General features: G+C 34.7%; 1 protein-coding gene and 1 pseudogene across 1 annotated transcript; both read left to right on the forward strand.

Annotated features, from left to right (window-relative positions):
* Positions 1–604: 604 nt before the first annotated feature.
* On the forward strand, positions 605–10,473 carry LOC140811837 (uncharacterized). The gene is made up of 9 exons (XM_073169934.1): positions 605–1,164; positions 2,986–3,086; positions 3,168–3,537; positions 7,118–7,933; positions 8,098–8,152; positions 8,464–8,525; positions 8,627–8,733; positions 8,844–8,931; positions 9,796–10,473. The coding sequence occupies exons 1-9, from the start codon at positions 1,042–1,044 to the stop codon at positions 10,099–10,101; spliced, it is 2,028 nt and encodes a 675-aa protein (XP_073026035.1). The 5' UTR covers positions 605–1,041; the 3' UTR covers positions 10,102–10,473.
* On the forward strand, positions 10,241–13,420 carry LOC140811220 (thylakoid lumenal 19 kDa protein, chloroplastic-like; annotated as a pseudogene).
* Positions 13,421–13,635: the final 215 nt, after the last annotated feature.

The following is a 13,635-nucleotide window of genomic DNA, read 5'->3' on the forward strand; positions in this document are numbered from 1 at the left end:
GTATTTCGAAACTACACTCAACTTCGCCACCCGATGACCCTCAATGGAGTCGGCAAACAGATCAAAGTGCATGCTAGTATGTATAGCCCTTACATTGTCCCATGTCAAAGGACTAATGATGTACAACCAAAACCGCGAACAATTCCATTCGATAAGTGAGAACCACTTGGACAGTCTGAGGAGACTTGTTCAGTGCATCATGATATGATCACTTATCTGTATGAATGGACATCTCCATGTCCTTGCCAATGAAACATGATGTTTACATCACATATGTTATTCTCAAGCTCAAGCGACCTTTATCCTTATTTTAAGCGGCTGATTCGACTAAGAACATGTTTAGAATATACGGTACACTTCTTAATGAGTTTCATGGTCTTACGTTGCGAGACAGACCTAATGATACCTACCGTATATTCAAAGACTTTATCTATGCAGCTTGCATGAGTATGCATATAAAATATAATGTCATAATTAAATAAAAATTTAAAATATCATTAAAACAAATATTGTTCTATATTAAAATCAATAAAAATCCAAATCAACATGCTCCAAATCAACATGTTGATTTGTTAGACATCTATTCTGGGACAAAAGATTTGACTAATATGATTTATGATACTTACCCGAAGAGTTGGGGTTGCGACGGTGTAAGGAAAAAAAATCACAGAGTGATTAGATACTGAAAGAACATATCGACACGGGGTTCTTTGGAACCGTTTTCACTGCCGCTCAGCATAAGGCTTCTGGATTCTCTTCCCCGAAATCCCTAAACTTGATTTTGTTCAAAATTAATTTTTTTGTTGAATTACTTCTAAATGAAAAGCCCTAATCAATATCTGTGGAACGATTCAGCGCATTCCCAATTTCTAATAACTATCGGCCTTTTCTTTTCCGGTTGTCTGTAGTGTCATTTCATTTCTGTTGGACGGAGGGTTGGGGATTGTTGGGCACTGAATCAAGTCGTTGAAGTGTATTCATTGTAGTTGTAATTAGGGTTTTAGGAATACGCTATTGGGTTTGTTTGCGGAGTGGACTTTAATGGCGAGAAATGAGCGGACATTTGGGAGTGAATTCTCAGACGAAGGGGTTGCACGGCTTCGAGAGAGAATCAACGAGAAGCTCAAGGAGTTTATGGGTGACTACACTGACGACACTCTTGTGGTATGATGCTGCTTCAGTTGTTTTTTAAATCTTCGGGTCACCTTCTTTGCTGATGATCAGTCTTTTCTTGTTTCTCTTTGTAAACCTGTAACACGTGCGGTTCATTGTCGAGATTTCTTGCTATGCGTTTAAAAAAAATTGATTCTTGATCAGTCTTCGAGGTCATTGATGTGCTAAATGTTTTATAGAACAAATGTGGAATGTGGCACCTCATTAATTGTTGCATCCCAAGTTTGCTTCCCAGTCAATTGGAGTGTGACTCATAAGTAAGGTTGAGAGGCCACCCGTCCAATAGGTTGTCGTTTTCTGTTTGAGGTTTTTTTATTGCATTGATGACCTAATATTGATATTTGGTACTTTGGTTAAGAATAGATTTGGAAGGGTATTTCAGGAGAAGAGCTGTATTTGGTAGTTGCTGATAGTGTGACACATTGTAGGCTGAATTATGGTGTCTATGTCAAATAGAAATAGGTAAATAAATCTGCAGAGGAATTTGCATTTATATGAACAGCAGTGAAAATGCTTCTTCACTAAAGGCAGTCATTCCATCGCACAGTTCAAGAAAAACAATGTACTACACAATAAAAAAGAAAATAAAACAACCATGTTGTGAATGGAATTGATGACTAGTTGTGCAACAGTGCATGACACATGAGAATTTGAAAAGATGCAATTGATTTTTTTAATACTTTATCCGATTCATTTTCTTATCAGGTTTGTAGTTCATTTATTTTTCCATTGTTGCACTCTGTCACACCTCCTGTTCTTTTAAATTCTTTGGTGAAGTCAGTTGTTGGTCGGTGGACAATCGTAGTTGGTTGATTTGCTTTACATAATGCATATTTTCTTTCAAGTTTCTGGGAACTTAACGCATAAATGACCAAGAACTGCATACATGCACATCCTTTTCTTTGTAGTTTTGGTTTTTAGTGCTCATATTTTCTTTCTTCTGATTTCCCTTTCTTTTCTCCATCTTATTGCTAGATGAGGAAAAATGGTGAGGCTCAGTCAGACAAGTTTCTAATTTTTGTGTGTCCATCTTTTGCTAGTAGAAAGAGGTCATGACATGAACTGATCACTCAAAATTTGAAGCGATGTTCTAAATAGGGTGAAATTTAGAATGATTGCATGTCTAGTTTAGAAATCTTCGATCAACTTAATGTGATGCAGCATGCACTGATCTAACTTGAAACTGATTTTGTAAATATATTGTGCATTCTTACTGATTTTACTGCTGTATTGCCTACATTTGAGTTCTTTAATATCTTCATGATCCGTTCAATCTTGATCATTCAACTTTGATATTTGTGATAATATATCTGCATCGTTTGCTCATTTATTTCTTTGTTGTGTTTGTGGTGAGGTGAACCAACTTACTCAGTGAAACTATTAAGCTGAGCCATTCCTTTCTTTATTTTTTTTCCTGCTATAATGTTTTATATATCTATATTCCAGTCATTCCCACATTCTCATGCTTTTCAGCACAGGGATGGGTTGAACAGCTTAAGAATTGGCTTGTGTTGAGATAGTTACTATTTTGTTTTCACGTAGAGGCAATTCTCTTTCATGAATCCCTTTTTCTTTATCTAACTTTAATATATCCGGATCACTTTCAGTTTCCTTGGCTTTCAGTATATTTTTGCCCGATCCAGTATCGTTTTCTGATGGTTTTTTGCATTAGCAATCACGTGCCTAACTGTGTTGTACTATGTAAAAATTTGGTGTTCACTGTTTTTTTTTATTGAATCTCATCTATTATGTATTGTCATGCCAATCTGCCAAATTGTTTCCGTTTATTGATCTTCTGTTATTTGGCTATAGGAATATGTCATAGTCTTGTTAAAAAATGGTAGGCAGAAAGATGAAGCAAAGAGTGAGTTAAATGTCTTTCTGGGAGACGACAGTGGCACATTTGTATCTTGGTAAGATTATTCTTGCCTGATAAATGTTTGTCTTGACAGTGAACATTTTACCATTCTCATTAATATTATTGTTTTACTCAGGCTATGGGATCATTTAGGATCTCATTTAAGTGTATATGTGCAACCTTCGGCACTTCATCCAGATCAAGCCCCTATTTTGAAGTCCTCAGCAGGGAAACAAGCTGGAAAAATAGAGTTGCAGCATACTTCATCCGAAGCTGAGAAAAGAACTTCTGATATAACATCTGGAATACGCTACAATTGGAAAGAGAAAGGTTTAGTGACGGACGAGGGTGAAAATGCGATCCCCCTTTCTAGAAACTCTTTGGCTGAGAATGTGCATTCCAAGGATGACCCTCGTCACAGAGTTGATCAAACTAAACTATCTTATTCACCTAGGCTAATCACACAGAAAAAAAGAAGGCAAACTGAGGAGCAACGTCCAAGAAAGGTGATTTTATTCCCCTCCAAGTTCCTTGCTGCCTGGAGCCTTTTCAATTTGCTTTTTTAAGTTGAAAATTCTTGGATTTCTTTCTAAAGTTGAGAAATAGGATTTACATATGATATTTTGGACTGGGTTTTTTTGAGAGTTTCCATCATATGTTGCATCCCTCTTTTGTGATCTACGTTCACTTTACCAATTGACTGGTAGCTATGGACGCTTTAAATTTAACCATGATAATTTGCTAAGTTCTTCGTTCTATAACTGTGTCATGTGGTGGACAGTGATTGTGTTTAAATGGACTATAATGGAGCCATGTGGGAAGATTGTTATAGAGATGTATCCTTTTGGAAGCCCATAAATGCATATTTCTTTATGTCCATACATAGAAATTAATTATACTCTCCAAGTTTCCAGTACTGTATCTTCTTGTTCGTGTCTTTGTTTCCTTGGTTCTTTGGCAAAGTGTAGTGGTCTGCACAAAATTAGCATGAAGTACATGTTTTAGAATATTCTGATGATTCGTATTGTATGGCCTATTGATATTGTTTAAATGTTAAACAGGATGTTGATTCCTGATGGTGAAATAACGACTTGTTTTTTTTCCTTTTTCTTTTTTTGCAGAGTTTTTGTTTATCCATTCATTATGATTTGAAGTAGGAAGTAGGGATTTGATGAATCAGTTGAATCCATATAAACAAAATGGGATTTTGATTAATATGGGAAGTAGAGTGAAAAAGATGCCTCCGATGGCAGCATTATGGTTTGTACGCTCATGTGTAAAATATGCAATAGGTAAAAGAGATCATTTGTACCTAACTATTTGAAAATTGACCAATTGACATCAATATAAAGTAAACCTCATGAAGAAACTTTTTTTTTGAGATAGTTATTTAAGAAACCTCTGTATCATCTATTCTGCTTGCCATATAGTCTAAGAATAAAATCTTTTAGTTTGATAAAAAGAAATTCAACCAGAGTAAAAAAGCTACTGCTATAAATTAAATACATCAGGATGTCACTTTGTTGTAAAGAGACTAAGAATCGTATATAAAAAATTTGAAGAGTTACTGCCATGGCACCCCAAATTTTTGGTTTATTATTATTTAGATATTATAACATTAGTTATGTGAAGCTGGAATAGATTAAATTTGTTGCTCCAATGCATAGGCTAGATGATCTAGCATTATTTAGTTTGTATATCTATTTACTCATCTTAATTTAATTAATTGCAAAGTCCTTGTCTAGGTAAAGATATTAAGACTAATAAAAGAGTGAAGTAAAACAAAAATAGCTCCTTGAGTAATATTTTTAACCCTTCTCAGGTTCTGATTCACTGCATGCACAAAAGAGCCTAGTAAGATTTAATGATTTAGAAGCAAAGCGGCATTTCCTATTCTGTTGTTTGAAACCTTGGATGTAATCAGCATCTATGCAACTGATTGAACAATATACTGCATATGCTTATGGATTTTAATTCCATTTTACACATGAAATGTTGTCATGTTAGAGGTCAGTTTAATTCAGGTATGTGTGAAATATCTATTCTATGTTTCTTGGTTCAACTGTTATTGGTTAATGAAAATTGATTCACCCACAGTATTAGCACAAGATACATAAACATTTCATAATTCAATAACACAGACTGATGTTCCCAGAATGGCATGGTCTCAGCTTAAATGAATAATCACAAGATGAATTGAGATAATTGACATGGTTCATGAACTGAAAATGGTCTTCGCTTTTAAAAATATTCAATTTGTGATGAATATTATACTTTAACGTGGAAAAAAATCTTTATCCGAATTATTATTTATTTTCAAGAGCAAATTAATTTTAGAAGTCATTGATTATGTTTGGTTGATTCTCTCCTCTCTCCACTCTTCTTCCTTTGTTTTATGGAAAAAAAATTGGCCTTATTTTTCAAGAATATCCTTCAAATATTTCAAACACTCTTTATTGTTGATGTCAAACCCATCACCTGATTTTGCTCAATATTTACTGAACCACTTTGTTTTCTATTTCTTTTTCCCAATGATAATTAGCCAACATTAGTCATTTCTCAATACATCGACTATGAAAACATAATATATAAACACCTTTGCAAAAGTTTTTTCCTTTTCTTCTTGTAACTTTTAAATATTTTTTACGATTATAGAATTGATAATCCAACCTACGTCGACTGAATATTGTCTTGATTTTAAATTAGGATACCTGGAACCATTGTTCTAGGTAGAGGTCTTACTCTGTATGAATTCTCTTGTTTTATGTTATGTTACTTGGATCCATGATAAGGTTTTTACTTCTGCACCTGTGAAATGTTTTGTAACGCCCCATATTCGACGACTGTCCCCACTATATCAAGACCCCACTATATCAAGACAAGTCTTTCTACATGCTCATGTACTCACTCACACGCACCCTAGGAAACTTCTCAGGGGGTCACCCATCCCAAAATTGCCCCAACTCAAGCACGTTTAACTTTGGAGTTCTTATGTGATGAGCTATCGAAAAGAAGATGCACCTTCTTGATATGAGTAGTACCTATCAAATCTTTTAAGCCCTCCTCAACTGCACAGTCTCATACCTGAACAGTTTTTGGAATCCTTCTCCTTCCGGTGTAAGATCAGTTCATTCACTTCTCTTCGCTAGAAGCCTGCTAGGAGCCGCTCATTGTCCGTGTAACCTCATGGCACCGACGATCACCCCGGTCCTCTTCGGCCCTGGGCCTCACATGCCCACCAGCTTCCACTTGGTTCGTCCCCGAACCACACCGTACTAGGAGAGGTCGGCTCTAATACCAATTGTAATGCCTCATATTCGATGACTGTCTTCAGTGTATCAAGACGAGTATTTCTACGTGCTTATGTCCTCATTCACATGCACCCTATGAAACTTTCTGGGGGGTCACTCATCCCAAAATTGCTCCAACTCAAATCACACTTAATTTTGGAGTTGTTATATGATGAGCTGCCGAAAAGAAGATACACCTTCTTGATATGAATAGTACCTATTAAATCTTTTAAGTTCTCTTTAACTGCGCAGTCCATATCTGAACAGTTTTTGGAATCACTCTTCTTCCGGTGTAAGATCGGTTCATTCATGTTCTTTTTGCCTAGAAGTCTGCCAAGAGCTGCTCATCTTCCGTGCAACCTCATGGTATCGGCGATCTCCCCTGTCTTCTTCGTCCCCGGACATCACATGTTTGGTCCAAGTTTTTAGTAATAAAGTTCTGTGCACATCTTCACCACGATAGCTGTTTTTCCTTTGTATGAAAATGACTTCATTCAAGATCCTTTTGCATCTTTTATTTTCCCGAGATCTAGCTTCATTATGATTGATGTCATTGTTAATTTCATTAGCTATGTCCTGCCTTTTCATAATGCTTGGATGGAAAACTTCTACATGGGCTCTGACATTTTTTCTTTATTATTAGACCTATAAATTGTTTAATCTATGGCTGCTATTCATTCCTTTTCTTCCATCCTTCATGTAGCTGTAGTTCTTGCTTATAATCCTTGCTCAATATGCCAAAAGATATGCAGTCCCTTGTTTATTTCCATTTTTCTCACTTGTTTGACGTTGGCAGAGGAAAATTTCTCAAGAAACCATCAGTGCCCCAAAAAGGTTGTTGCAGTTTGCAGTACGAGAAGCTGTTGGTACTTCTAGGCCACCAAATTCAATGGCAGAATGTTCCCTCACACGCCTACGTTCTGTTATCTCAACTTCGACAGAGGATGTTTCACCGAAAGAACATCAACGGAGAACTAGACAAGTGACTGGATTGCGTGCTGACATGTCAGCTGCTATTAAGGCTGCAACAGACGCAGTGAAAGATCTGAGCAAAGATAGACCATTGCGTAATGTGTTTGATAGGCTTGATCATCCTACTATTGCTTCAAACACTATCAATCAAGAAGAATTCAGAGATATTGTTGATGAAACAGAATTTGTTAATGAAACTGAGGATTTTCGTTCTACTTATAATCCACAGAATCATGGCATGGTGCAACAAGATGGGAGTACTTCATCCTTCGATGACAATCCTGTTGTGGCTTCCGATTTTGGTGTAGGTTATGATGATTATAATGATGTGATGGGGCCAAGAGTCACTAATATGTCAGGCTTATCCAGAGGAAAATTGGCAGAGAACTTACAGTTTCAGTATTCTGAAGGAAGAGCACGTAGGGCACATCAAGATCGTCTTTTGGATGTGCCTAGTGAATATTTAAAGATTGCTTCATCTGCAAACATGAACACCTTGAGACTTCCGCAATATCAGGATGCTAGGGAGGGGTCTAAGATGCATAATCTTGAAGAATACATAGATACTGATGCTTTGGTTGCTAAATCTGAAGCATGGATGACAAAGGGAAACAACTCTGTAGCAGGTTTCAATGGACATGTAAGATATCCGATTGAAATAATGTCTTATGTTTTTGTGTCCTTTTTTTGTTTGTCATAATGGGCTGACTTGCCGGAAACACTAGGCCTACTAAGGGCACAAAAGTAGAGGGAAAAATTAAAGTTGTCATATTCACCCATGTCTTCTTGCTTTCTCTTCTGTAGGCACAACCAGGTATGGATCCTAAACATGAACTACAAACGGCTCCGGCACCAATTGGTAAGCCTTATTTATTCCCCATCTTCGTGCATCTTTAATTTTCAAAACAAATGCATATGCATCATTTTTTTACTTTTTAAAAATTAAGGTCGCTTCCAAATTATGTGGTTTCAATATTGTAGTCATTTTTTTACTTGATAAAACTGATGGTTGCTTGCAATTATGTGCTTTTGGTATTGTTGTCCTGGTTTTACTTTCAAAGTTTAAATCAGGAACTCAAGATGCACACCTGATTCGCCTTGCCATCACTAAAATGATTAGATTTTTAGATCCCGCATTATTGATCCTTTTATCTGAACATATGGATGCAGGATTATATTCTACAGGTGGGCCTACAGAAGATGCTGATTCTCGAACCATTTTTCTTAGCAATGTAATTACCCGAATCTTGATTGTAAAATTCTGATTTTTAAGGAGTCTTTATTCTTTTTCCTTTCTTTGTAGTTGACATATTATTCCATTTCCCTACACTAGGTTCATTTTGCTGCCACCAAGGATAGTCTTTCACGACACTTCAACAAGCTTGGAGAAGTCCTGAAAGTAATTATTTTAACCGATCCTGCCACTGGGCAACCGAAAGGGTAAGGTTTCTTGGATGCATCATTTCATTATCTTTACCCCTTTTCTTTATATATATATATATATATTTCACCCCTTTTATAAGGGATTCTGAAGTGCATTGCTTATTCAGATCTGCTTATATAGAATTCATAAGAAAAGAAGCTGCCGAGCATGCTCTTTCTTTGGATGGTACCTCTTTTATGTCTCGGTTTCTCAAGGTAAGTGATTGAAGGATGTTAATGTCAATTATTTAGTTGAAGAAATGTCTGGCCTTTTGAGTTCTGTGGTTGCATGATGAATTATTTGTTTGGTCTCTGATATTTCTCGTGTATTGTCACAGGTTTGTTTGGTTTCCATTTTCTTGGTTGGTTTTGGTTCTTGCCCCCCTCCCTTTTTGTTTTGTTTTGTTTTGTTTTTGTTTTTGTTTTTGTGAAAATTCGGTTCCTCCTATAGAAAAAAATAGTAGAAACTTGTTGAGCCTGAAATTTTATTTGTTGCCTGAAGATGATGTTTTGATTGGGTGGATGTGCGCTAATTTTCTAAAAGCTTGCATGAAAAACTTCTTTGTTGACCAAAACAATTGAGTTGCCACCTGCACGTGAAGACAAGCAAGCAGGTGGCCATGAAATTCATCCAATAAATGTTGGAATTTCCAATAGATTGTTCGAGTCATCATGAAAAGCTAGTGATTAAAGCCCTCGATGTGTATACGTAAAGATGCAAATTAAAACTTGCCGAAATAATTATGATAATAATTATTTATTTGTATTATTTTTAAAAAGTGAAAATATGCAAATCTAAGGTGCAAATGGTTACTTCCTATTAAAATTTGAAACTTTATAGTAGCACAGATCTTTCTTCTTCTTTCTTTTTTCCATGTTTCGCTTGAAAGATGAGATTATATTTTATAGAATTTTAAAAACAAACAGTTTATTCCAATGCCAGCTTGAAGCAAAATCTGTTTCGTAGCATTTTTCCGAAAAACTGACTGTTAAACTGGCTGATGGTCCTTTTCTTCTTTTTCTCCCATTTCACATTTGTTTTAAATGAATCTGACCAGTATTACGTATGCTTATTCACAGATCGTGAGGAAAAATTCTGTTCAACCTGAAGCTGCCTCTCTTACTACATGGCCCCGAGTTGCTCGAGCATCCCCATTTGCTGTTCCAAGATTTGGCAGAGGTCCTTTTGCTAGAGGTATACCCACTTCATACAGGTCTCGCATACCTAGTAAACCCGTTGCTAGGAGTTTTCAGTGGAAGAGAGGGGCCACCTTGACTGAGACCTCAAATCAGGCCTCTATCAGTGTTGTTCCGCCTTCTACTACCCGCAGCCTCACGTATGTTCGAACAGAATCTAAGGCGAATGGAAGTTCTGGCACTTCTTAGTTTGTCTAATTACATTTTGATGGGGCGTCCAATGCAATGAAATGCAATTTTTACTATGTTTTCTTCACTCGATATAAAAGGCTGCACCTGGAGTCATGGTATACATGGTCACGCTCTGAGATGACGCAAATGGAGGGGGATGGCTTTCCATAATTTTGCTCTACTTAGTAAAGTTTTTCAGGTGATCTGAATCTTGAAGGGTTAACATGCGCTACAATTTAGTCATTTATGTAGGCATTGAAACAATTCGTGGCTAGATCTTACTCTGTGAATACGAGTTGGAATCGAGCCAGGCGATATTTTTTTACAACTTTTTTCTTTGCCTTGTCTAATATTGTGAAAAAATATGTGAAAAGATGTAAAAAAGAAAAAGGAAGATTGGAAGACATTCAAGCGTGGTAATGTGCTTTGTACCTTCTGAAATTGTGGTGTGCACCAAATTTACCATGGGGGATGCTGAAATCTGAATGGGGCCGATGATACTAGAGAGAGTTTCGCATTTGAATTCGGGTTTTAATATTTTTTAGCAGGCTCGGAGCTCAATTCAAAATGAAAAGACCAGATATTGTGTTCAAAGTAGTATGACTCGCTGGATTCAGTTTGCTCTAAGTTGTACAGGAAGTCCGACCGATTGTTCTAGTATAACCCTGTTTGATTATGAAAATTTATCTGTAACAAAATAATGCTTACAACTTTTTGATTAACTTTTAAAAATATAAGAGAATAATCATATAAGATTTCATGTTTACACTCCAATTTTTGTTATTAGTAATTTTGAAATATATTTTACATATGAAGTGAAGTGTAGATAACACAAAATAGAGTGCAAATATTAACTCCTTAATCATATTTACTTATTATTAAGTTGCCTTTACTTAGCTTCATTAGAGTTCATATTAATTAATTATCATATTCTATCACGTGTTTATAGAAGTTTTATCAATTATAATCAATACTCTCTTTTAATTAGTGATTTTTTTTTCCCACTATCTAATAACTCAAAATTCCAAAATTACTTATTTCACGTATCATTATATTATATCATAAAAATAAGTAACATTTATAATTGAAAATAAATATTACAAGATTTTTTTTATATAAAAAATAGAATAAATAACTAAAAATGTATGGTATTATATTTGAGATAATGCAATATTATTAGATATTATTATAGAAAATATTAAGCACTTTTGAAAAAATTAAGTATGCATTTATTTTGAATTAAAACTATTGTTTTTTTAAAAATTTAAGGAACATTATAAAATATTTTATTCATACATTATTTAAAACAAAGAGAATTAAATATATAATATAAAAATGTAAAAATAATAATTTTAAGCTATATTATTTAATTTTATTTTACAAATTATAAGGATTAAAGGGTAAACTAAGAATCATAATTTAATTTTAATATCAATTGTAATCATAATTAATCAATGTAAATATATTATTATTTACTTTATCTCTTTTCTACCATACGTGCATGGGCACATTGTGATCTTGAACACTATTTTGTTTTAATCTGTATTAAATATAAAATAATCTAGAATCCATCGACTCCAAAATTTAATCTTTAAGTCCTAATATTCGTTATCATTTTAATTAAAACAACTATTTTATCCCACTACATATCAATTTATAAATTTATATTTAAATCAAAATATTAAATTTATACATTCATTTTACTTATTTAATTAATTCAATCATATTAAATAATTTATTTAATTTTATATTTAAGTTATTTACTTTATATTATTTAAATATCAGTGGGTTACACTAGTAAACTTTAAAACTTATAATATTATATATAAAAATTAAAGAAATACCGGTGGCTCATGAACAGGATGGCAGCTATCCTCGCGCATGGGATATCTGCCCCCCATCGGGTTGCAAAATCCAATGCTAAAATAGCCATTTTTAAATCGTTTGATTTTTAAGATAATAAGAAGTTGAAAAATTAGATAATAAAATAACAGGTAATGATAATATAAATATTTTTTTAAAAAATTATTAGATTAAAAATAAATTATGATTAATTTTAAGCTCTATAAATAAGAAAATCGAATATGTTAATTATTTAACAAAAAAGTAATTATATTCAAGTTTAAATTATATATATGTATTTTAATAAATTTAAAATTAAGACATTTTATAAATAATTTAATTGTTATAAATAAAATGATAGATAGTATTTCGTGAATATTCATTTTAGAGTTAACAGATTGGAGATATATTCTATATTTAATGTAGAAATCATACACCGTGAAGTTAGAGATACGATAAAGTAGAGTAATGGTTTGAAATGTTCTATAATAATTTTAATTTTTTTTTTTGAAAATATTACTATTAGAAACAGATATTCGCATATTAAATTTTTTTAATCTTGGATTATATAAATATTCCATATAATTTGAATTGTTTCATTAAAAATTATTACTTGTGTACACGTCGCTGCCTCATATTCAATCCCATGTATTGGACGAAGAATAAAAAAAAAATAAGAAAACCATAACTTTCATGCAAAAACAACCACTAATCTAAGATCCCGCTGCCGAAGCTCCGAAATTGCCACAATCTTCTCCCACTCCGTCCTCCTAACCTCCACCTCCACCACCGCCACCCTCAAATCACCACTCCCGCCGTAGCCGCCAAAAACCCACCTCCCCATCTCGCCCACAAAACCACTCCTGACCAACTTAACCACCACCTTAGCCGCCACAGCAATCCTTACCACCACCCTTCTTCACTAGCAGACTCCTCCACAACCTACCGCCTCTACTACGCCACCGCCGTGGATACGGCGGAAACTAGGACAAGAAAGCCTCCGCGGAGTACATCTATGACGTTCCAGATGGGTGGAAGGAAAAGCTGGTGTCTAAGATTCAGAAGGGGACTAACGGAACAGACAGTGAATTCTTTAACCCCAAGAAGAAGACTGAAAAGGTTTACTTAACTTTCCTTGATGGGTTCGGGAAATTGGCACCAAAAGATTCGGTCTTGAACAATCTTGCTCTGTCGGATGTAGATTTACAAAATCTTATTGCCACCGCAGAAAACGTGAGCTAGCTCGGCAGAAAGGAATGACGATAAAGGGCGTCTATATTATGTGTTTGAGATTGACGGGGTTGGCGCACACAGCTTGATTTCTGTAACTTGTGCGAACAACAAGCTCTATGCACATTTTGTCAAGGCTTCCACGCCTGAGTGGAATAGGGATCAAGAAACTTTGAGGCACATTCATGAATCTTTCAAAACTGTGGTTGGTGCGGTTCAAATTGAATGTCAGAGATTGAAAAAATATATGTGTATATGCTGTTAAATTGTTATTAACAAAGTATTAGGCAAATATCAAATTGAGCTCGACTTAAAATCTTAAAATTTCGGCTTGGTGCGGTTCATTTACAGCTCCTAGTTGTGATTCGGCGACTAAATGAATGTTACCTTTCAAAATGGTAACGACCCATTTTTGTGATGAATTAGATTCTTATTTATGATGTGTGTTCCTTATAATTAATTTGGTGAAATGAAACTAAA

The sequence above is a fragment of the Primulina eburnea genome, chromosome 14 (assembly GCF_022965805.1).
Source record: "Primulina eburnea isolate SZY01 chromosome 14, ASM2296580v1, whole genome shotgun sequence".
In the NCBI taxonomy this organism is placed as follows: domain Eukaryota; kingdom Viridiplantae; phylum Streptophyta; class Magnoliopsida; order Lamiales; family Gesneriaceae; genus Primulina; species Primulina eburnea.

Excerpts from the sequence above, each read along its gene's own strand:
- LOC140811837 (XM_073169934.1), top strand. The coding sequence starts at position 1,042 with ATGGCGAGAAATGAGCGGACATTTGGGAGTGAATTCTCAGACGAAGGG. Across the intron at positions 3,087-3,167 it reads AGTGGCACATTTGTATCTTG|GCTATGGGATCATTTAGGAT; the intron begins GTAAGATTATTC and ends TGTTTTACTCAG. Across the intron at positions 8,734-8,843 it reads GCCACTGGGCAACCGAAAGG|ATCTGCTTATATAGAATTCA; the intron begins GTAAGGTTTCTT and ends TTGCTTATTCAG.